This window comes from Mus musculus, chromosome 6 (genome assembly GCF_000001635.26).
Source record: "Mus musculus strain C57BL/6J chromosome 6, GRCm38.p6 C57BL/6J".
NCBI lineage: Eukaryota > Metazoa > Chordata > Mammalia > Rodentia > Muridae > Mus > Mus musculus.
Window position 1 is genome coordinate 84,080,313 of NC_000072.6, and position 24,811 is coordinate 84,105,123.

The following is a 24,811-nucleotide window of genomic DNA, read 5'->3' on the forward strand; positions in this document are numbered from 1 at the left end:
CTGTGCACACAGAGTCTCCTCTTTTTCAGAGTTGCATAGTACTATGGCTGGAACCATACTTTCTTTCTTTAACCCACCCTCTATTGGTGGATACCCAGCTCGTTCCAGATCCCTGCTAGCTCGAGCCATGCTGTGGTAAACAATGCACTCTGATCATAGGTATTTCTGTAGAGAGTATCTGGGGAAGGACTGACAGGTAGAAGGAACCCGATTTTCTAAGTTTGGTAGCCCCAGCTCCCTCCCCATAGGAGTCATTTCACTTTCCTCCACTGGCAAAATCAAGCGTGTGGTTTCCCTCCAGCCTGGCTGACAGTGGTGCCAGGCTATAGAGGCATTTATGGATCTGGGTGGGAGTAGAAACTCTTTGGCCTACTTCTGCTCCAGCCCTTCACATGCTCCCAAACAATGGTGGCTACACCCCTGCAATGCTGGCCCTTTGCCTGCTGCTCCCCCCACCCTTTCTCTGCTAACACCTCTTCTGCCCCACCCTACCAGGCTTTGGCTGGGCTCTTTCTACAGGGAGGAGGAGAAATGGCAATAGGATTTGAAACTGGATGGTTGGGAGCAGAGACAAAGCCCTTGTCCCTGGGAACCCAAAGCTCTGGATCTAATTCAAATGCTCATTATTAAAATAATGCGGGCTGTCGAGATGGCTCAGTGGGTAAGAACAATGACTGCTCTTCTGAAGGTCCCGAGTTCAAATCCCAACAACCACATGGTGGCTCACAACCACCTGTAATGAGATCTGATGCCCTCTTCTGCTGTGTCTGAAGACAGCTATAGTGTACTTATGTATGATAATAAATAATTCTTTGGGCCTGAGCGAGTGGAGCTGACTGGAGTGAGCAGAGGTCCTAAAAATTCAATTCCTAACAACCACAAAGGCTCACAAGTATCTGTACAGCTACAGTGTACTCACATACATAAAATAAATAAATAAATATTTAAAAAAATAAAATAATGCACTTTAATAAAACTCTTGTTTAGCACATGACAGGCCTGTAGGAGAAACCTGTTCACTATTGTTAGCGGTGGACTCATCTGCCTTCCAGAAACTATATAATCAAGACTGAGTCTCTTAAATTTTATTTGTTTCTCTCTCTTTCTCTCTCTCTCTCTCTCTCTCTCTCTCTGTATGTGTGTGTGTGTGTGTGTGTGTGCATGCATGTCTAAGCACTTGCATATGTACATGTGTGCTCGATGTCATGTTTTTTAATGTTTTTTTAATTGGACATTTTATTTGTTTACATTTCAAATGTTATCCCCTTTCCTGGTTTTCCTCTGCAACCCCCCTATCCCATCTCCCCTTACCCTACTTCTATGAGGGTGCTCCCCCACCAACCCACCCACTCCTGTCTCCCTGCCCTAGCATTTGTCTACACTGGGGCATCAAGCCTTCACAGGACCAAGGGCCTCCCCATCCATTGATGCCAGATAAGGCCCCTTCAGCTCCTTCAGTCCTTCCCCCAACTTCTCTATTGGAGTCCCTGTGCTCAGTCCAAAGGTTGGCTGCTGTATTGGTCGGGATCTGGCAGAGCCTCTTAGGAGACAGCTGTATCAGGCTCCTGTCAGCAAGCACTTCTTGGCATCTGCAATAGTGTCTGGGTTTGGTGTCTGCATGTGGGATGGATTTCCCCTGGTGGGCAGTCTCTGGATGGCCTTTCCTTCAGTCTCTGTTCTGCTCTTTGTCCCTGTATTTCCTTCAGACAGGAGCAATTCTGGGTTAAAATTTTGGAAATGGGTGGGTGGCCCCATCCCTCAATTGGGGGAGCCATACCTAACCTCTGGATATGGTCTTGACAGGTTCTCCCTCCCTGTTGTGGGGTATTTTAGCTAAAGTCATCCCCGTGGAGTCCTGGGAACCTCTTGCTTTTCTGGCATCTGGGACTTTCTAGTTGCTAACCCCAGTTCTCCATTCCCCATTGCTATACACCTCTGTTCAATTTCCTGACCCTCTGTATATCTCCTCCATCTCCTCCCACACCTTCTATGTCATGTTAATGTGTGAATATATACATATATTTGTGTGTGCATGCTGGTGTCATTATCCGTAGCTCTTTACCTTATTTGAATGTGTGTGTGTGTATTATGTATGTATGTATGTATGTATGTATGTATGTATGTATGTATTTTTGAGACAGAGTCTTTATTATGTAGCTCTGACTGTCATGAGCTTGTTATGTAGACCAAGCTGGCCTAGAACTTACAGAGCTCTGCCTGCCTCTGCCTCTGGGATTAAAGGTGTGTGCCACCACAGCTCCCAGCCTTTCACCTTATTTTTTGAGACAGGATCTCTCATTGAACCTAGAACTGGTTGGACTGCCTGGCCAGGGAACTCTAGGGATCCTCCTGTCGCTGCCTTCTGGGAGCCATGATTACAAGTGTGTGCCACCATGCCTGGCTTCTACATGGGTTTCTGGCCATAGAACTTGAGTCTTCATGCTTTTGTGGCAAGGATTTACTCATGAAGACATCTCCCCAGCCCTTGAAACTGAGTCTTTGTCTTCTTCCTCATTTGCGGGTGCAGGCTGTCCTGGGGCTTCATGGACACAGCACGGAACCCTTGCCTTAGAACACTTTCCATTCTTGGTCTGTTTCTTGTTTGTAGCACAAACAAGCTTTCAGACAGCACTTCTCTGAGGCAAGCTGTGGCTTCCTTGTTGGCTTGCTTGCTTGCTTGCTTGCTTGCTTGCTTGCTTGCTTCCTTCCTTCCTTCCTTCCTTCCTTCCTTCCTTCCTTCCTTCCTTCCTTCCTTTCTTCCTCCCTCCCTTCCTTCCTTTCTTCCTCCCTCCCTCCCTTCCTTCCTTCCTTCCTTCCTTCCTTCCTTCCTTCCTTCCTTCCTTCCTTCCTTCCCTCTTTCTTTTCTTCCTTCCCTCCCTTCCTTCCTTTTCCCACTCTTCTTCCCCCTGTTCTTCCTTCCCTCCCTCCCTCCCTCCCTCCCTCCCTCCCTCCCTCCCTCCCTCCCTCCCTCCCATCCATTCTTTTGACCTACTGGGAATTGAATGTAGGGTCTTGTTCACATTGGGTGAGTGGTCTACTGATGTGTACCTCCCCTCCCAGTGCCATGTGGGGTTTGTATCTCCACTGAATTTTACATGGGTGCTGGTTTGTGGGCCTGGGCCTCAATGGGAGGTAGGGTTGGCATGTCTCTGTCTAGAGCTGTGGATTTAGGGTAATGGGGCTGTGGCATTTGCACCAGCTACCCCATTCTGAATCTTATTTTCCATTGAGCCTTGTCTCTGCAGAGACTCCCTGCACCTGAGCTTGCCCTGCATGGCCAAGAGACCTAGGGTTTCAGGGCCAGCTCTAAGAGCAGCCAGTGTGACAGAGGGATGACTTCTGGGTTGCCACAAAGCTCGGATTCCACATAGAGTTCCATGCCCCAATCCTTTGTGTCTCCTAGCTCTGCAGCAAGATCCTGGAGAAGACAGCTAACCCTCAGTGGAACCAGAACATCACCTTGCCTGCGATGGTGAGTGGTCCTTTGGAGGACTCAGCAAGTCGAGGTCCCTGAGTCCTGCTGGCACCCCGACTTCCGCTTAGCAAGGGCGTGGCTTTCTTCTAAGATTCTGTTCTCACCTAGCTCCCTTTTCTTCCCCAGTTTCCCTCTATGTGTGAAAAAATGAGGATTCGTGTCATGGACTGGTGAGTTCTGGGTCCTTGAAGGGGTGTCTTCAGGGGTCCTCGGGCCTGTTGTTTTGTGCACCGGGGCTGCCGCTGTGACAGAGGGTGCATGTATCAAGGCAGGATATGAGGGCTGTGGGCAGTTATGGGGCAACCTGGAGCTGGGTTGCTGTACTGGCAGAAGATGAAGAGGCCACAGCCAGGGGCAGTGAGGAGCCCATCTCTGGAGGCTTCCTGAGGAGTTGCTCTGATAAGTCATTGGTAAGGGTAAATGCAGGGTATTGAAGCTAAGCCAGCTGCTGTGTCCCGTGGGACAGAATGGAAGAGATCCCCTCCACCAGCTGGAAATGGGGGTTATATTTCCCGAACAGAAGTTACCATTGCAGGTGTCAAGCAGGTCAGGACAGTAGCCTGTGGGTGTCTTAGACTCTTACCACCTGGTGAACACCAACTTGTAGGCCAGGGCTGTGTCCAATGAGCACTTTCCACATGTATGGGTTTATCTGACCCTTGACAAGGTGGCATGGTACTACTTCACAGAGGAGACAGGAAAGAGCAAATGACCTGCCCTCAGTGACAGTTCAGAGGACCAACGTGAATGGCAGCTGGAGCTGGTACTCTCTGCCTGGCCTTGCTGTCTCTCACAGCAGCAGTGATGTGGCGGCCTTTCTCACACTTGAGGGGACAACAGGGCCCAAGCTCTGTGAGCTCCGAAATGCTAGGCTTTCCACAGAGAGCAAGTTGTCCTTTTCCTGCCCCCAGAAGCGCTGGTCATGTGGCTCCTGGCCATTCTCCTTTGGTTGCAGGCCCACGGCACCCCCAACTAGGAGGATAATGAGAGACCAGGGGAAAAACCCCAGGCCACAGAGCCATTAAAGTGTGTGCCAGTTCCCCGGGCCTAAAGAAAACAGATTGAGAGAATTAGAGGGAGAGAAGTGTGGGCAGGGGCCAGGGAGAGGTCCCGAGGTCTGCCACGGCTGGTATGAGCCTCAGAGAAGGGGAAGCGGTTTCGTGGAAAGGTACACTTTACATTCCCTGAGCCGTCTCTGCATGTCAGCTGGAAATGACTGTGCTGTGTGGACGGGGACATCCCGGTGTGCATGTGTGTGCGTGCATACATCTGTGTGGATGTGTGTGGGTGCGGTTAGCCCCATGGATTGTGGCTGTGCCTGGCCTGACTCCCTTGGAGCTGTGTCAAAGCTATCAGCATACTGTACAATCCAAACACATTACGGAATCTGGTGGCTGCATCTCTGGCTTGGGTTGAAGTGGCACTTTTATTGTGAGTCTATTTTGAGACTCACTGTTTTCCAAAAGCCTTAAAACCCCCAAACCCAGCTCTTGGCCAGAAAGCATGCCACTGCTGGAAGTTTCTATCCAGAAAGTCCTTCTTCTGAGAACACACAAATGAGCGTCTCCTGTCACCTGAATCTTAGAAATATGACACGGTCCATGTGGCTCTGTAACTTAAGCTTTCATTCAAGCCTTTAAGAATTCCTTTTTCACTAAAAAACAAAATTTCCTCAGGGCAGAAGAGATGGCTCCGTGGTTAAGAGTGCTTACTGCTCCTGCCAAGGATTAGGGTTCAGGTCCCAGTACTGTGTGCCACTCATGATTGTCTGTAACTCCATTCCAGAAGATTCAACACCTTTTTTGTTTGTTTGTTTTTTGTTTTTGCTTTTGCCTCTATGGGCAACTACATCATAAACTTGTTCATGCAAACATACATAGATGTTTTAAAAAACAAAAAAACAGAAAAACAAACAAACTTTCCAAATCCCTCCTCAATAGAAGCTACCTCCATGGAAACAACAAACCCCACCCACTCTTCCTCTCCTTTCTATTTAGACAAGGCCAGAAGTCAGAAGCCAGGTTCCCTTTAAGGGAGCGAGCTTAACAATGTTTTAAAAATACCTCCAGCGCTCTTGCCTTTGAGGCACTGGGTTCGATTCCTGTCATTGTAAGAGGCAACCAAGAGAAGGGTGTGCGATGTCAGACGTGGGATGTCAGGCTTCGGTACCGCTCCCTCAGGAAGCTTTCTCATGACACGGCTTACCAGAAACCATGACTTGGACATGGGCTGCCAGGCTACTCATTCTTCCCAGGGGAAATGTCAAACGTTAAGCTTGCTCCCTTTCCTGGGAAATCCAAAGAGGAAGGAAGAGATAGAGACTGGGGTGTCTCAGGGGGTTAGGGTTAATGGAATATGAAATCAGCATGCCTTGTCTTTGGGAATGGTGCTGAATGCTTCTGTCATGGCTGAAGTGCTCACAGTGGGGAGGAAGCCCCCCCGGGGAGACCAAGAGAAGGGTTTGGGGAGTATGCTGGAGAACCTGCCTGAGGGGCCCAGGGCCCCGCCCAAGCGGACACTGCTGACCTCTGTACAGTAATTCTTGTCTGTGGCTCTGGTCCTTGAATCCATAGTTGTTCAGTGCCTGAGGCACTTCCCTCTGGAAGTCTGGAACCTTCTTGTCTCATACAAAAACGTCTCCTAGCTGGGTGTGGTGGCACACGCCTTTAATCCCAGCACTCAGGAGACAGAGGCAGGCGGATTTCTGAGTTCGAGGCCAGCCTGGTCTACAAAGTGAGTTCCAGGACAACCAGGGCTACACAGAGAAACCCTGTCTCGAAAAAAAAAATGTCTCCTGACATGGCCATATATGATCTGGGGTTAGAACCATTAGGTGGGGAATCCTGGGTCCATTGTCCAGAGGAAGGAGCAGGTAGTGGTGGTTAGGGCCCTGGATTCCACACTAGGAGTACTAGGAGTACCTTGGCTCAGAGCTGTCTATGAGATGCTCTGTGTGTGTGTGTGTGTGTGTGTGTGTGTGTGTGTGTGTGTGATATGTGTGATGCGTGTATTTGGGCATGAATGTAATGGCATACGTATGGACGTCAGAGGACAATTTTGTGGAATCTGTTGTCTCCTCTCTTCTTTTACCTCTATTTGGGGTCCCAGGGATGGACCTCTGGTTGCCAGGCTTTCAGGGAAGCTGCCTTGCTGACACATCTCACCAGCCCTCTGATAACTAATTGCCTCAATACCAGAACCATCACCTAAGGGTGGGACTCATTGTACAATATACCAGCTAAGGTTTATACTATGGATCCCGAGAGTGTGCCTTTATTGACTGGTTTGATTGATGTGTGTGTGTGTGGCACATGCATGCATATGTGTATACCTGCATGTGGAGGCCAGATGTCAAATCCTCAACTTTATTTTTGAGATGAGGTCTCTTATTACTCCTGCAGTTTGTGATATAAGCTATGAACCGCCACCCCCGGCTCTGCTCTTCCTTCCCTGGCTGACAGGGCCTGCATGCTTCTGTGGCCAAGTTTCCTCAGTCCATGGAGGATGTTAAAGGGTCCTTGGTCTCTAACTAGTTGTGCAGCTCCCCTGTGGGATAAGGGTTGGACACACTTTGCCACAGCTAAAGTCTCTGTACAAGGCATGGCACACCAGCACGTGGCCTCGGAGATGGCTTCCTGAAACTCCTCTGGATCTAGGCATTTCTTGGGTTCCAAGAACCTTCTGGGTCTGAAAACTGCTCTTTGTCAGCAACCTCCTGCTCCTCATCCTGCCTGCCTCTGGCCTCCTCCCTGTCAGCCTGGGATGATGGCCCCATGTAGGCCCACAGATACGGAGTACAAGGCCATCAAGATGAACAGGTTGCCCCATGAGGTGTCTTGAGCATGCTCACTTCCTTTCTAGTCTCTTCTCACAGGCTTCCCAGGCCTCCGCAGAAGAATGGACGGACCTCTGGCAAATCTGTCACTAAGGTCACTTCCTTCTTGAGTAGACTGTGTTCCATGTCTGCCTCTCATGTTCATGTCCTCTTTCCATCCTTGTTCTAGGGACCGCCTCACTCACAATGACACTGTGGCCACCACCTACTTGGGTATGTCGAAAATCTCTGCTACTGGAGGAGAAATAGAAGGTATGTCTCACCTGTTCCCGGCTTGCTCCATCTCTCCTCACTCGGTCTTATACCTCAAGATCTGGGAGCCTGAAGGGAGATTCCAGTGAGAGCTCACTAACAGACACCTAGAGTGCTACACACTGAATGGAGGGTGGATAGTCCTGGGGGTAGAGGGTATGGCACTACATGCTGGGCTCCACTCTGGCCCTGAATATCTCAGTGATTCCTATTTTGCAATGGGTTTTATTGGCCTAGTAAAAATGTAACCCATTGTCAGTTTGTAAAAAAATTAACTAGTGATCTAAAAGAAGACTATGACATTTACCTATGAGCTACCTTTAAGTCCATAACTGCAGGCAAGAACAGCATCCTGAGCTATCTGGGGACACACACACAGACACACACACACACACACACACACACACACACACACACACACACACACACAATACCTACCTATATACACTAAAATGAGTTGTTTGGTCATTGCTTCTGGTCACTTGGCAATATTAGACTTAGGTCTTGGTTTCTTGTGATTAAGTATTCTTCTAGAACACATTATTATTCTTTTGGTGGTACTCGGGATTGAACCCAGGGCCTTGTCCACTCAAGCTGAGTCTAAGAACTTAGTTTCACCCTTATCTTTGAGGATACAACTGTGATAAGTATATATTTCATCGTAAGTGTACATAATTGACCGACCTTCTGACTTTCTTCCTTATAAATAACTTTGCAATGAATGTTTTTTTATAGCTGACTTTCATGTTGTGCATAGTTTCAAAAACAACAACAACAACAACAACAACAACAATAACAACAACACAGGTCTGGAACAATTGCATAGATGCTAAGAGAATCTCGTGCTCTTGCAGAGGGCCAGGGTTCAGTTCCCAGCACCCACATTAGAATTCTCACAGCTGCCTGCAACTCCGGCTCCAGGGGACCTGACACCTCCTTCCAGCCTTTGAGCATACCTGCCTGCATCTGGTGTACATACATACATGCAGGAAAACCCACAAAATAAAATAAAATAAATAAATACAATAAAAATAAAAGTAAAAAATAGTTTTGTTTTTTTTTTTTTTTTTTTTTTTTTTTTGCTGTTGGGAATAAAACTCAGTGCCTCAGACACTAGGCAAGTAGGCAAGTGCTCTACCCGGAAGCTGCACCCCCAGCTCTTGAGTGCCCTCTCACATCTATGTCTAACATCAAAGCCAGCCAAGGATTCTAGCACTTTCAAGCCCTTCTGTCAGTTCTGAAGTTGCCCATCAAGAAGTCTGAACTAAGTTATGCTCAGCGACTTCCGTACACTTGACGTGACACTGTTTCCACATGGCTAAGACAGTACTGGAGGTGAGAGTGGTGCTGCACCCGTAAGCCCAGCACTGGGGATGTGTGTAGATGCAGGAAGAGCATCCTCAGTGACTAGGGGAATTAGAGGGCAACCTGGGCTGCAATAGGCCCTCACCCAAAGATCAAACCAAACTACAACAAAACTCTGAAAACAGTAACAGAGAATTTTGTATACATAGGTGTGTTTGTTATATGATATATATATATAAAATAAATATATATAAAATATGATATATATATATATATAAAATATGCAATATATAATACGTAACACACAATATACAATATAATATATACTATACAATATAATATATGATATGTAACATAACATATAATATATAACATAGTTATTCTGCTATAAATACACACTTCTAGGATGTATTTCTGATGCTGTGTTTGTGTTTTTCTTACTGTTCTCTATGATTGTGGGCACTGACTTTGAGCTTGCTGGTAATGTGTCAGTTATATTTGAATACTTTCTGAGAGATGGAAATTAAATTTACATGCCGCTCAAACTAATTAATCTCTTTCTTAGTGAGTAAGACACTGTGCCACCATCACCTCCTCAAGACTGTTTTTCAGTCATATCAGCAGTGCGTCCCAGCTGATCTGTTTCTGACATCTCTGAATGCCGTCTTTCTCACTTCGGGAACTCTGCAGCGTCTCTTGAGCTCAGCCCTTGGTTTTCTGTCTTCTTGGCCTTCTTGTTAGTGCTTGCGTTTGGTATCTGGGTTATGCCAGCTCTGTAAAATTAATCGGAAAGATTTAAAGTCTTTTAACATCTGGGAACAGTTTATATAACATAGAATATAGTCTTTTGAGGGTTTGAAACAATTCACCCATAAAACCACATGGGCCTGGTGCCCTTTCTGAGCGGGTGTACTGATGGCTCTTTATAAACTTTGCAGTTTCTCTTGTGATCATTGCTATTTTTAGGTTGCTATTTTTGCTTTTGTCAATTTTGATAATTTATATTTTCTTAGAAAAACATCCCTTATGTGGAGGCTTTAAAATATGTGTACAGTGTTTCTCACGGTGACTTCTAGGATTTAGGGACTTTCTTCTACCTGTGCTCGCTCTTTCTTTCTTTCTTTCTTTCTTTCTTTCTTTCTTTCTTTCTTTCTTTCTTTCTTTCTTTCTTTCTTTCTCTCTCTCTCTCTCTCTCTCTCTCTCTCTTTCTTCTTCTTCTTCTTCTTCTTCTTCTTCTTCTTCTTCTTCTTCTTCTTCTTCTTCTTCTTCTTCCTCTTTTTTTTTTTTTTTTTGGTTTTTTTCGAGACAGGGTTTCTCTGTATAGCCCAGGCTGTCCTGGAACTCACTTTGTAGACCAGGCTGGCCTCGAACTCAGAAATCCACCTGCCTGCCTCCCAAGTGCTGGGATTAAAGGCATGCGCCACCACTGCCTGGCTGTTTCTTTCTTCTTTATTGTGTTTGTATTTTCTTCTTTTCCCCTCAGTTAGCCTCTCAGCCTTTAAACCAAAAACAAAAACAAAAAACAAAATCCAAAACCAAACCAAAACAAAAAAATCTTTATTGGAGATTTCCGTTCTGGATTCCTTAACTGTGTTTAGGCTTATTTTTACTATTTCCTTCTCAAATTTTCTAACTAGCTTATGTTTTTTAAAAAAATTTCTTATCCAATAACAAAAATATGGCTTCTGCTTTATAGGCTATGTATAAATATTTGGCAAACATCTAGGTTTTATTTAAGCTTTTTTCTTTTGGAGTTGGGGGTCTTCTGTAGTCCAGACTGGCCTTGAACTTGTTATTTGCAAAGATGGCCTTGAACTCCAAATCCCAGAGCTTTGTGCGTAGGGATCTGTATATCTCTGCCACTCTGCAGATTTGGTCATTCACGTGCCACTTTCTCAGTGGTCTCTGCCTCTGACACCACCTTTTAAGTGCTGAAGTGCTGGGACACAAGTGTGCACTATTGTCTTAGATAGGGTTTTACTGCTGTGAACAGACACCATGACCAAGACAACTCTTACCAGGACATTTATTTGGGGCTGGCTTACAGGTTCAGAGGTTCAGTCCAGTATCATCAAGGCGAGAACATAGCAACATCCAGGCAGGCATGGTACAGAGGGAGCTGAGAGTTGTACATCTTTATCTGAAGGCTGCTAGCAGAATACTGTCTTCCACGCAACTAGGATGAGGGTCTTAAAGCCCACACCCACAGTGACACGCTTACTCCAACAAGGCCACACCTACTTGAACAGGGCCACATCTTCTAATCTTGCCACTTCCTGGGCCAACCGTATACAAACCATCACAACCATCATGCCTGGTTTATGTGATACCCGTGAAAGCACCCAGAGCTTTGTGTATGCTGGGCACGCACTCTGCCAAATGAACTATACACCTCCAGCCTTTAGTTTTAGGTTGATTTTTAAAACCCATTTCTCCCTTTAATATGTAACACACTTTGAATTGGTTTGGTGTGTTTGCTGAGAACAGTCCGGTCGGTTTCCTGTGTGGGAATCTGACTAGATTCTGAATGACTCTAGAAGATGCTGATCATACAGAATTTCTCTGTAACTTCCAAGAAACAGCTTGTTGGGTGTTCCTGTTGTGTGTACATCGCTGAGTGTGCTCACTCAAACTGAGTCACTGTGATAGCGCAGGGTGGCCACTCTTGTGCTGGAAGCCTATGGCTAGCCAGGACACCTTCTGTCGATTCTTGCTTCAATTTATCTGAGATAAGCGTCTTGAGTTGAATGACTCTTATTCTCGCCTCTGCCCGGGACAGCTGAAGGCAGGATGGGGTAGCCTTGAGAACCCTGGCTCTGCAGCCTGTTGGGGCTCAAGTTCTTTCTACTCAGGGGAGACACTCAATCTCCTCTCTACAAAGTGGGGCTTCTCATCATCTTTCTCTTAGGGACCCAGTGGATTATCCCAGCCCCGCTGGTGTCTGAGATTCAGTGGTCAGAGGCAGCGGGTATTCATGCACTTCACCTTCAGCATTATCCACTGATCTTTTTTTTTTGTTTTGTTTTTCCTGCATCAATTCTGGTCCTCTTTGCTCTGGTCCATCTCCCCACAGAAGTTATCCCTAACCTTGCCTGAACTTGAGAACTCCACAAACTGTTTCTTGTAGCATTCAGATGGAGGTTCTCCTGAGCCTTACGAAAATGTGTCCCCCTCTAAGATGGAGGCTTTCGAGCTTAGCATAGCCTGCTTGATAGTCCCCTCCCTCTCTCAATGCCATGCACTTTCTATTGAGGCAAGCTCTGTAGAGGTGTTTGCACAGGCAGGGCGGGGCGTCCCTGCCCTCTGCCCCTCCGCAGATTTGCTGGTTCATGAGTTGTCTCTCATCCCCTCTTTTTAACTCCTCCGAAACATTTTTCAAAATAAAAAAAATTTTTTTTTGAGATGGAGTCACACTACGTAGCCTTGACTGGCCTAGAGCTTGCAGCATTTCCGGTGTCTGGTGTACAGAGGTTGGAAGGAAGCTAGTTTGGCCTTGAACTCATAGAGCTCTGTCTGCCTCTGGCTCAAGTGCCTGGATTAAAGGTATATACTGCACTCTTGGTGTATTTTAAGGTAGGGTCTCTTGTGATCTCAAACTGGCCTTGATTTTACTGTGTGAGATCAAGCCTAGAATGACCTTTTATTTCTGATCCTCCCTCTCCCCTCCCCCAAGTGCTGAGATTACAGGCATATGCCACCATGCCTGATTTATGTAGTATGGGAAATTGAACACAGGGTTTCATGCATGCTAGGCAGGTACTCTACCAGCTGAGTTATACCCTCAGTCCCAAAGGCTAGTTACAGAAAATCTCAAATACACACCAAGGTTGAGTCTTATCCAGTGATCTCGGTACTCTCCTCTCAGCACCTAGCATTGATCTGGACTTTGAACAATCCAACACATACGGACATGCTTCTGGAAGGTATCCCTCCCAGGTGTGAGGACTCTGTCCCAGAGTGTACCCCGTCTACACAATGAGCTGCTCAGAGGGTTTGGTGAACTGGTGCTTTGCACGTACACGTAGCAGCGTGAGGTTGGGGACAGCGTTCATGTGGGTCAAAATGAGGCAGTTCTGACTAACCCGCATGTCACAGTCTGCTTCAGTTTTCAGACTGGGTACTGTCTCTGTCTCTGAATACAGGAACGAATGACAGTCAAGGCACAATATGGCATTTTGAGTGTTTTTTGGGGGAAGTTTCTGATATGATACAGCCGTGCTTCTGTGTTCGGCCATCTGATGAGAGTTTAGGCTTTCCCCCAGCCACATCATCGTTTATTTTTGATGTATTCTTTTTGTTACATAGATACTTCTTTTTTTATTGTATAATTTATTTATTTATTCACTTAATTATTATACTGGGAAATAAATTTAGGGCCTCGGCATGCTTGCTAAGCACCCACCACTGTGCCATAGAGTCAGCCTCTCATCACCCTGGTTTTAATGAGGTGAGAAAGTTGTCTCCATGGTCACTAGATGGCACTCAAGTCACGAGCAACCCAGTGTGCTCAGGGATGGCGTCAAGGGCTGGACCACAGCTTGTTCTTGTAACCAGCTGATGACTTCTGGAATGTGCAGCAAAGTAGCCAGATCAATATGACAACAGAGCTAAATTTATTGATCAAATTTGGTTATTCTTTGGGACTTCCCGGGTTCTCTGAGGGCCCTTCCTGTAGAGATGGGTCCCTTTCTCAGGTGGACGCAGCTGTCTGGCCTGAAGGTTGTCACTTCCTTTGCCTATGGCTACATTTCTTTCCCTAGCCTGGAAAGTACACTGCCTTGTTTTCTTGTTTCTCCCAAAACACAACACAAACTGTACTGTATGTTGGTAGAGTGCTTGCCCAGCGTGCAGGAGCCCTGGGTTCCACTTCCAGCACCATATGGTAGCCCAGCACTTGCATGGGGGAGGCAAAGGGATCAGGAGTGTGAGGCCATCCTGGCTACATAGTGAGTAAAAGACCCACGGGGCTAACTCATTGAGACTGTATCTCAAAACAATGACGATGACAACAACAGCAACAGCAGCAAACCAACCAATCAAACCCGCTTCTTTCTGCCTTGAGCTCCCTGATGATTTGATTCAGCCTGGAGTTTTGTTTTTGTGATCTTGTTTTTGTCCCCAGTAAGGACAAGACCTAACACGAACCTCTTAAGCACTTCTGCCCGCAGTTTGCCTAGCCTGAAGTTTGAAGTACTCTTTGGACCCTGTGCACCAACGTATGAAGGGAAGACTTTGTTGTTATTATTATTATTATTATTTTTAAAGGAGTATGCCCTCTTAGATGTGGCTATTCTTTTGAAAGGCAGTAAGCTCACGGGACCTGTGATACTTGCAGGCATCTTTGACGCCGCCACCCCTATGGACAGTGTGCTCCAGAACGGCACTGGGAAAACCAAAGTTGTCTTTGGATTTTGGATGACAGTGAATTTCCCAGTAGTCTCCCCTTTTCCCTCTTGCCTGGACCAGGCGGGTGTCAGGCAGCCAAAGCCGTGGGCTTGGGGCTCTGCCGAGCCTTGGGAGCTGGCAAGACTGACTGAAGGCAATGGCTTGGCTTCTCCAGGGTACACGCGTGTCCCCAGGGACCGCCTGCTGAGCTGTGACTTGTGGCTGGCAGCCTGTTCTGTCCCTTCCAGTTCTTCCAGGTGAGGAAACTGGGCTTCACTCTCACAGTAAAAAGCTAGGCGTGTTCATTTGGGACTTGGGGCTTCCTTGGACCCAACTCTCCAGGCTCAGGGAAAACACAGCGAAACACTTGTGTTTTGGCAGAAAGACGACCAGGACTAAATAGCGGCTTTGTGTTGGTGGCTTCTTTGCTCTCCCGCCCTTGACTTTATGAGCTGTCTGCAGACACAGGGGCGAGAACCTGGGGTGAACCTCAACATCGGAGACCTGTGACCTGTTCTCAAGTTGGGAAGCACTGGCCCAAGACGTCAGCAAGGCTGAGCCAATGCCCACAGTCCTATCTGCTTATGGCTCCTAAATCTACAAACGAACAAGGAGGCCTGTGCAGTTCCAGCCACCACCAGTAGGTGGCTAGCTTGCCGGTGGGACTGGTAGATAACTATCACTGACTGGCTACCAGGATAAAAGCCAGTCTCTAGCAAGAACACAGGGGTCCCATCTCTGACTCTGCTTTCATTAGTCCAAGATAACAGGCTCCTCCCGCTAAAGCATCATTTGGGATGAGATTAAAGTAGACTCTGGGGACCACAGCTGTGCCTGTGTATGTCACTCTTCCAGGCTGAGAACTCTCCTATGCCAGGGCCCAGCTCAGTTCCTGTAGATAAGAAAATCTTCACAAGATACACACTCTGCCACACTGATTCTTGCCACTAACCTTGGGGGCCGAGACCTGGCTGCAGAAATCAGAAGGCCAGCTCAGGACCTTGCCCTCTTTAGGTCTCTGGCTTCAGTTCTCCATCCCTGCTTTTACCTCTAGACCACCATATATTTGTGCTTTACACTCCTTTCTGTGAGCCTTCCAGAGCCGTCCAACCTGGGTTCTCTGGGCCACAATGGATGAAGAATTGTCCTAGGACACATTAAATCCAAGATGTCCAAGCCACATCCTGAGAGTTATAAGAGAGTACACATACTTATTTTGAGTGACACTGGAGCATGACAGGCCATTATCGGCTACATGTGACTGTTCGTTGGATATCCTCTGGCAGTTCCTAGCAACTGTCATGAATCTGTGGGAATATAAAACGGTTAGAATATTCTTATTACATTTATTTTAATGGCTGTGCATGGACATGCTCCTGTGCATATGCTATCATTTGTCTCTTATCTTCACCTGAAGTGGCTGGTGGTAGGAGCCAGACCCAGGCGGTTCACGTTGAGAAAATAATATGTTGCTGTCTGTGGCAATACTAGAAATAACCACTAGGTGGAGATGTTGTGCCTTAAATGGCCTTGGCTCAGTGTGCTGGGCCCAAGTGTCAGTTTCATGCTTGGGTTTGGAGCCCAGGGTATTCTCTTGTCCACAATGGCTCTTTAGCGTTTCCCTTTTCACGTTTCTTTCTCTGCACCATTCCTCCTAATCTACCTGTATATAATGAAGAAAAAGCACGTTTTCTCCTGTGCGTTGTTTCTTGAGTATATTGGATGGAGGTTCAGGTCACAGAGGTGCGGAGGGCTGCCTGGTTGGAGTTGGGGGGGGGCAGGGTGTGTGCTTTCCTTTGTTGTACATTCACAGAGCCCGTCCCCCAGCTCTCCATCCAGACTCCTGTTCATGTAACCATTCTCCACCCAGCCACACCCATCCTAACTCCTCTTCCATTTCTTTATGCTTCAGAGGAGCCTGCAGGTGTACTCAAGAGTCCACAAGCCACTGACCGTACGTTGCTGTCACCTAGGGATCCACGAGGGGATGGGACATTGGGGTTTTTGCTGGAGGGGAATTTTCTGACTTGCATGAAGGGGACTGAGTCACAGTCAGGTCTCTGAGTTGACCGCTGGCAAGTCGCAGCCACTGGGTAACTGATATGAATTACGTGGGATGCTTTAAGGCCAGTTTCCTTTACATCTCCCAGACCCTCCCTAAGCTTGTTGCATCAACCATGCTTCCAACATGGGGGTCAGAGTAGGCCAGGGGGATTGTGAGGCATCTTGGGGATCTGGAGGTGGCCAGGGGAATGAGAAGCGCTTGAAGCATAATTCATGAGATAAATCATGATCGTGATGACTGACAAGCAGTTGGTAGCAGTCCCCTGCGGCTGATCATTCCAAGCTTCCCCCTTTGCTTTGCAAAGCCAAGCCCTGTCTGCACTGGGGTCTGGAGGAGGAAGTATGTGGAACAATGATAGGCAGGGTAGCTCTGGCTGCCCCTGCCTCCCCCAGGCCCCTGCACTGCCTCAGCAGCATGGCTTAGGGTGGACAGCCTCATGTCTCAGCTCTGTGTGGAGGCTGTTTTCTCCGTGCTTGCCCTGGCTTAGCCTTGTGTGGACGGAGACACTACGGATGGTCCTGGTGATGGCTCTGCCTTGAGCATCCTGAATGTCCTGCCTTTGCAGGGTCAGAGGGTAGCCTGTGAGGTCCTGTCCCAGGAAGGGCAGCTGTGGCATTGTCAAGAGAACATGTGTCATAGAGGGGGTGATAATAATCTCTCCATTTTCCATCTTCTCTGGGACATGGCTTCTCTGGTCACCTGGCTCTGAACCCACCTCTGTCCCCCCTCCCCCATGGTCTGAGCCGCAGCTTGTGTGTGGCCAGCTGAGTGTGCTGCATCTTTGCTATCCTGTGCTCAGTCACATCTCTGAGACTCAGTTTCCTCATCTGTCAAATAGGACTAATGAGATAGTAGGAATAGTCTCATTTCGGCAGATCAAGGACCCAAGGGACAGATTATAGGGAGTTGATAATAGTCATTACTAGTGTAGTATTAGTTATACATGTTCAGGGGCCACTTATGGTGCATATGGGGGGAAACTGAGGGCTAGAGATGGGACCCCCATCTGAAGGTGGATCAGCTGAACCCTAAAAGGATCCACAGGGCCACTTCTCTGATACCTTCTTGTATCTTCCAGTGGACGACAACCTGGGCTTCCTCCCCACTTTTGGGCCCTGCTATGTGAACCTCTATGGCAGTCCCCGAGAGTTCACGGGCTTCCCAGATCCTTATGCAGAGCTCAACACAGGAAAGGTGAGCAGCCAAGCACAGCCTCTAAGGGTCCTCAGCCCAGCCTGGCACTGTGTGGGCCCAGATGATATGCCACTGGCCTCACGAGGCCTGAACAAACCCTCAGTGCACCTCCTTCTGTTTGGGCTTCTTTCTCCGGGCCAATTGGACCTGCTCACTGCCTTCATTCCCGGACACCCAGGCCCATCCCCCTCAGCCTTCATGCCCTTGGACAGGGCCCGAGGATTGATTGGTTTATCCCCATCTATAGGGGTGAACTATAGTATGCTGTCATGCGTTGTGTTTTCCTGCTCCCTTACCCCTTTGCTCGTGACTGTGACTTTCTCTTGCAGGGAGAAGGTGTGGCTTATCGAGGCAGGGTTCTGTTGTCCCTGGAGACCAAACTGGTGGAACACAGTGAGCAGAAGGTGGAAGACCTTCCTGCTGATGATATCCTGCGTGTGGAGGTGAGGGTGTGCTCTGGGACAGAGCTGGCTTGGGAACAGGAACAAGGTGGCTAAGTACCGTGGTACAGGGCCTTCTTCAGTTCTGACCTGCATTCACTGTAAGGGCACTTCTCAGGCCCCTGTGTCTCAGGGATAAGGGGAGAATAGTGTGATATTCCGTCCCCATCCTCACCCCCAGGGATGCTTTGAGGCTTAAGGGAGAGAGATGAAAGTATTACTGGAACTCAGAACTTGATACAGCTCATGATGAGGTCAGTGGACACCATTTGCCACTGATGTCTTCAAATCCAGCATGCTGCAGTGTGGCTGTTGTTAGCCCTTTTTATACTTGAAGACTCTGAGGTCCCAGAAAGATCAGAGCCACGCATGGTCTTCAGGACACTGTGGTTAGCTACCTCAGGAGTCCATGCTGGCCCTCCCATCTGCCAGATACTTCACTTTCCCTGTCTGTAGTCACATTTACCTTAGGATGATAAGATGAGATGATATATACACACACACACAGTAGGCACTCAATAAGTGTTATCTATCATTACAGTTCACATGGTCCAAAACTTATCTGATCCATTTCCTTTCCCCCAGCTTTCCAAAGAGGTGACTATAATAAAATTGTGTTGTTTCATGTCAAGACACATGAGTGTTTTAAACTGTCTCTGCCCTGTGCCTTGGGCTTGGAATGGCCAATGTGAGCTATACGTTATGAGCATATGACTGAGGCTGCCTGTGCAGACTGCAGGGCTGCCTGATGTGTGTGCATGTGTGTGTGTGTGGGCAGGGCATGATCACTGAGAGTTTTCAGCCCCTTTAAGGGGCAGATGAGGTGTAGGATGCCCTGAGGGACACTGCAGGAGACCCTGCTCTGTGGACATGGTGGTGCCACTAATGCTGGTTTGGATTAAGGAGCGGCCACCTGACCTTGGAGGAGCAGATTGTATTAGGAAACATGAGCAAACGTGCACAGACCTGGAAAGGGTTTGTTCATTCAGTAACCAAGTTTGGAGGCTGCACCTTTGGACCATCTGTCACTTTCTGCCCAGCCAGAAGGAGTTTCTGAGTCCTGCCGTCTATGGGATCCATGCTGGGGGTGGGGGTGGGGCAGGTCTTGTTTGTCTCCCCCTGTGATCTCTGGCCTGCTCACTCTGCCTGCAGAAGTACCTGCGGAGGCGCAAATATTCCCTCTTTGCTGCCTTCTACTCAGCCACAATGCTGCAGGATGTGGATGACGCCATCCAGTTCGAGGTCAGCATTGGGAACTACGGGAACAAGTTCGACACCACCTGCCTGCCCTTGGCCTCCACCACCCAGTACAGCCGGGCGGTCTTTGATGGTGGGTGAGGCTGGAGGGGACGTGGGTCATAGGGCAAATGCCAATCCTTGCCTCCTGTGGAAACCACAGCAAACCTAGCGGTGTGTTCCTCTCCTGTAATTCTTGTGTTGTCCCTCATACCCCTCTTGGGGGCAGGGGCACTGCACCCACAGTTTGAATCCCTGCAGGCTTGATCACCACGGTTCTGTGGTTGCCCTGGTCCTGAGCTATTGCCGTCATCACATGGGGCCTGGGGGCTTGGCTTGGAGACCTTGACCGATGTGAGCTTGGGTCTTCCAGAGACCTTCTATCAGCCCTCTTGTTTTGATGTGAGAGTCAGAGCACTCGGTCCCACCCACTCCGTCCCCCAGGTGTGCTCAGGCACCGTGCTTGGATCCTGGGAACTACCGGCCACAGCACAAGCATTAAAGGAGAAAGCAGAGCTGGTCCTCTCTCCTATCTTGAGTCCTGTCTCAAGCAGGGCCAGCTCTGAAAGCTCTGTGACCTGAGCTCTGTGCTCTGCAGAATGGCGTTTCACAGCCCTGGGCCTGCAGTGCTCAGGTCCCTCCCTCTCCCTGTAGGATGCCACTACTATTACTTGCCTTGGGGCAACGTGAAGCCCGTGGTGGTGCTGTCCTCATACTGGGAAGACATCAGCCATCGAATTGAGATCCAAAACCAGCTCCTCAGGGTCGCTGACCGCCTGGTGAGTGGGATCCTGTCCAGACACGGTGCCTGGTCGCTAGCCCTGCCAGAAGGATGTGCAGGCAGACTTGTAGAGATGGGGTATCAAGGTGCTGGGGATGCCCGAGGTGGATGTTGGAGATGACTGAAAGATGGAGGGTTGAGAGATAACTGAAGTGTCGGGATATGCCTGGTGTTCTCTAGTTGTGCCAGAAACTTCCAGCCAGCAGCTAGAAGCCAGAAGCTAGGGGATCCAAACTTAGATGGAGGTGGCCTTCATGGCTGCTGAGGGAGAGGTGTGGAGTATGGCGGAGAGACCAACTAAGGAGCATCAAGAGGATGCCATAGGGACAATGGGAGGAAGTGAGAGATGAGGACCGAGGACCATATCTAGCATATCATGGCAAGGACTCAGGGAGGGTGAGACGGTCCTGGGAGGCCAATGGCTTTCTTGGGAGCTCCTGGAACTCAGGCTGCTGGGCCTTGGTACATTTGTCTTGGGGAGATGAGGTGCTTTGAGAGAAATGATCTGGGGTCCAAAGCTGGGAATCTGGGGAGAGGGGCAGAGTGTTTGAATGTGAGAGATATTCTGTGTGGGAGTGAGGAGAGGCTTCAGGGAACCCCTCTGCCCTTTTAGGCTGCCTTATGTTTCATCGGGGCATGCAGGAGAATCTCGAGAGGGCACAGATGTGAAGGCCAAGGGAGGGGTGAAGGATGCTGGGAAGCCGCTGGCTGGGTTAGGCAGTGGCTCCAGGCTCCCTTCCAGGGAGCATCACCCAACTGGGGAAAGTGAGTGTGGCTGCATGGTAGGGATGAGGGGCAGCATGGGGAAGGTCGGGCTGATGAGCACAGTAGGAAGGGAGGCAGAAAGGCAAGGAAGGGGCAGTGTCCCTGAAATTGGCAGCTGCTGGTGGTGGGCAGCTAACGCCAGCGGGGGAACTTGGAGTTGAGACTGCAGAGTCACTGTCCTGCTGTCCTCTGGACTCCTCATTATTCTACCAGAAGACCACAGTTCCCCGACAGCAGGAGCTGAGTCTTCTTCCTAGGGTTTGTCCCCCAGGGTGGAACACATATCACATGCCCTGACGTGTGGAGAGGGCTACTTAGGAGACTGAGGCAGCTTTGGGCTGACAGGTATTTTGGAGTTGGCCTTCCAGCCCAGGACCTTGCCCTAGGAAAAATGCCCAGAGAAGGGGATCAGATGAAATGCAAGAGAGTCAGCTCTGGGAGTCTGCTCTTTATGTCTATTGGTGGCTGCATGACTGCTGGGGAAACTGACCAGTGTTGTCTCAGAGAGATCCACTCCCCTGTGGGGACTCAGGCCTGGTGTTGAGGTGGCAGGTGGGAGGGGATGCATTCAGGCTGTGAAAAATTTCTATTTAGCAAAGGACCGCCTCGTGTCCATCCATGTGTGAGACTGGGGATCTGGCTTGAGAATTGAGCCATGGGGATGCGTGGGGCATTCTGGAAGGTTCTGGAGCCAGATTGAGTCTGGCTTTGCCTTGTCCTGCTCCTACTATCTATTCCTTTCTGGCTAGGTAACAGGGCCTGGGGGTTGGGTCCTGCTCCATGGTGATACTCCTAACCTAGGGATGCTTGTTCCCAGGAAGCTAACCTGGAGCAGGTCCACTTGGCTCTGAAGGCACAGTGTTCCTCCGAGGATGTGGACGCCCTGGTGGCTCAGTTGACAGATGAGCTCCTTGCAGACTGCAGGTAGGGGGTCCTTGGCACCTTCAGATGCCTCTCCTGGCTCAGCCAAGGCTGTCTCCTCAGGAGTGTTCGTGTGTGGTGGTGAGCAGAAGCACGTCTCCCAGCCACGCTTGGCCAGCAGTCTGGCCGGTGCTGAGCCCAGAGGTGCTGGAGCCTGCACCGGGAGTTGAAAAGGTGACGTTCAGAACAGGTCATAAATCTCCCCGCAGCAGCAGCAGCAGCTGTGGGCCGGGCGGGCGACCGGCTCACCTGAATGGGACGCATTGTGTGTCTGATCCCCGACCTCATAGCTCCCTGATGGAATCTCCAGGAGAAGCTGGGGTGGGGGCACCCCTCCTTCCCCCAAGGCCATGTTGTCGGGGACCAGGGTTTCTGTTTAGGCTTTCGCTGCACACAGATGATTGTCAGCTTCAGGAAAGGGGGGGTCTGGGAGTGAGGAGGAAAGGGACTGCGGGTCAGCGGCGGGGGCTCCCCTCAACATCTCCTCCACTCCCAGGAGGGCTAGCGGTAGTGTTTCCATGGGAGCTTTGAAGTTGAACTTGGCGTGAAGAACGACTCCTTAATAATATCTAATCAACAAAGGAGTGGTACCGTGAGGAGGCTCGAGTAAAAGGAACCGTGATTACCACAATGACAAATGCAAGGAACCAGGAAACCTGCCCCTCGCCACAGTCGGCTGGTTTTCAGTAGCCCTGCCTCTGAGGGTCCTGGTTTCTCAGTTATGCAACAGACTTGGTCAGAACCACTCTCCTGAACTCTCTGGGGTTCCGAGTGAAGATAGCCATCTCCCTCACCCTATCTTTTTCTTTCTCAGGCTAGCTTAGCTGGAGAACACAGTTGAAGGGCATCAGAGAAATGCTTTCACTATGAGATATGTGAAACTGGTGGCTAGGTGTTTGCATACCCTGGTTAGGAAGTGATCCCAAGGAAATGCCCCTGCCCCACCCTAAACAGATCATTCCTCCATTCTCCATACCTTCCTGAAACCAGGCTCAGCCCTAGCTCTGTTGATAACTTGAGCCCTCTAGGTAGGATGTGAAGCGAGAGGCATGGCCTGTGGGAGCTCAGAGCAGATTCAGACAGTGGAACTCAGGCAATCTTCCCAAAGAGATTCCTTGTGGAAATGCAAAGGTCGGACGTGGAGAAGACACTCCCCAGACCAAGGCATGTAGCCCTAAAATGCCTGCCATCTTCAGGGCTACCAAGGATGGTTGATTTCTAGCAAGGTGGGCTTTAGGGGCTCTGCCAAGGAGAGCTCAGGCTTGGGTACGCTGAGGAAGAAGGAGACTCCTGGGCCAGATGCTTGCTGTGCCTTCAGGACGACAAGAGAGGAGACATAGGGCTGCAAAGTGACCTAAGGTACAGGCACCTAAGGCAGGAGCTGGGGAGGGTGGGTGTGGAGGGAGCAGAGAGTAGCGCAGAGTTTGCAACAGGCACTGTGTGGGAAGTTTGTGTTTATTCTAGTCACCAAGCAAAAACCTCTGATCATACAATTCTCTGAGGGACAAATAAGGAAACCGAGGCACACAGAGATTGAGTGACACACCCAGACCCACATGTCGAGTAAGTGGAAGAATATCCCTCTGCTCCTTTGTTGTAGATAGGACATGGGGCCCTGGAGAGGCACCCTAGCTATGGCCACAGCAGCTGGGTGGGCTTTGGGGCCATTCTCTGAGAGGCTTAGCAGGAGGGGAGCAGAGTGGGGGCCAGGTGATGAGGCATCAGGAAGTGGCCTTGGTCTGGGGGAGGAGGGAATGTGGTGCTGGAGGGGGTCACACAGGGCACAATCATGGGGGTAGCATCTTCTCTCCCTGTGCCTTGGGTGTGCCTACAGAATGGCCGCTGTGCCTAGTGCCCAGTGATGCCACTTCTGGACAGTGGCTGGCAGAATATGGGTTTCTGCGTACTGTTCATGGTAATTGTGGGGTGGAACAGGCAAGTCTGTGGGGCTGGTGGGATCCAATCCCTAGTCAATCTGAGGTGCTGGGACATTGGAGTCTGTGGGACTTGCTCCCAGGCTGTCTTCAGTACCCTCTTAGGGAGGATGTATCTGGAACTCTGTCAAGCCAGGCTCTTCTGCCACTGTCCTGAGGCAGGAGGATGCCCAGGCCTCTGTGGGGCATCAGTCCCGGGACAGGAACCTGGAGTGGGAATGGGCTCTCATCTTCTCAGGATATTTGTCAGGACCACGGGGATCCATGACATGATTTGACATGGATCAGGAAGGGACTCCAGATCCATCCCTCCAAGCACCACTTGAGGCTGAAACCATGCTTCCTGAGGCTTGGGCATAAGCAGGTGTCATGGCTGACCTGGGCTGACTCCCTGCTATCAGCCTTATTGTCTCTAGGTAGAATCCTTCCCTAGCTCACTCTGAGCCTCCCCCAACCCCTGTCACCCCCTGCACCAATGTACCAAAGCTTTCTTCTCTGAACTCTGGGCTCACTGGGTCTCTTCTGCATGCCCATCCTTCTGGTCTGGGCCAGGCTGTGTCTAAGGCCACACATGCCCCCCCCCCCCCCCCAGACTCCATCACCATCTCCTGTCCACTCTTGGATCTATGGGTTTACCACTTTCAGAGATCACAGCAGCTCTTACAGCCTTCATTTCTTCTCCTGTCCACAGCCCAGCCTCCCTCCTTCTTTCACTCCCTCTTCCCTCCCTCCCTCCCTCCCTCCCTCCCTCCCTCCCTCCCTCCTTTTCCCCTTCCTTCCTTCCTTCCTTCCTTCCTTCCTTCCTTCCTTCCTTCCTTCCTTCCTTCCTCCCTCCCTCCCTCCCTTTCCTCCCTCCCGCCCTCCTTTTCCACTTCCCTCTTTCCTTCCTTCCTTCCTTCCTTCCTTCCTCCCTCCCTCCCTTCGTCCCTCCCTCCCTCCTTTTTCCCCTCCCTCCCTCCCTCCCTCCCTCCCTCCCTCCCTCCCTCCCTCCCTCCCTCCCTCCCTCTCTCTCTCCCTTCTTTACCTGGAAAGGATTGTTTTCCCCACAGGGTACCTAATAACCCTCATCCCTTCTGAGTGTGCTGGCTTGCTGGACCCTCCCCATCCCATACTGCACCCCTTGCCTCTGTGCATTACTTTATGCCACCATGCCGTTCCAGCAGCTACAAGCCCTTCCTAGCATCCTGCACAGGAATAGTTCCTGCCAGCCCTGCAGGTGCAGA

At 49.6% G+C, this 24,811-nt stretch overlaps 1 protein-coding gene across 28 annotated transcripts in view; it reads left to right on the forward strand.

Moving 5' to 3' along the window:
* Dysf (dysferlin) overlaps nucleotides 1-24,811 on the forward strand; it is a 202,700-nt gene that overhangs the window by 71,952 nt on the left and 105,937 nt on the right. For 19 of the 28 annotated variants that reach the window (XR_377460.3, XR_377461.3, XM_006506164.4 and 16 more), the window contains 9 exons: nucleotides 3,404-3,472; nucleotides 3,602-3,645; nucleotides 7,480-7,562; nucleotides 16,165-16,206; nucleotides 17,396-17,511; nucleotides 17,841-17,954; nucleotides 19,104-19,281; nucleotides 19,842-19,966; nucleotides 21,551-21,657. Coding sequence is in view for 26 of the 28 variants with exons in the window: in XM_006506164.4 (XP_006506227.1) it covers nucleotides 3,404-3,472; nucleotides 3,602-3,645; nucleotides 7,480-7,562; nucleotides 16,165-16,206; nucleotides 17,396-17,511; nucleotides 17,841-17,954; nucleotides 19,104-19,281; nucleotides 19,842-19,966; nucleotides 21,551-21,657 (878 nt within the window). In the remaining 2 variants the exon portion in view is untranslated. The remainder of the gene's footprint in view (nucleotides 1-3,403; nucleotides 3,473-3,601; nucleotides 3,646-7,479; nucleotides 7,563-16,164; nucleotides 16,207-17,395; nucleotides 17,512-17,840; nucleotides 17,955-19,103; nucleotides 19,282-19,841; nucleotides 19,967-21,550; nucleotides 21,658-24,811) is intronic. The other 9 variants (XM_006506171.4, XM_006506177.4, XM_006506181.4 and 6 more) reach the window with 1 other exon arrangement.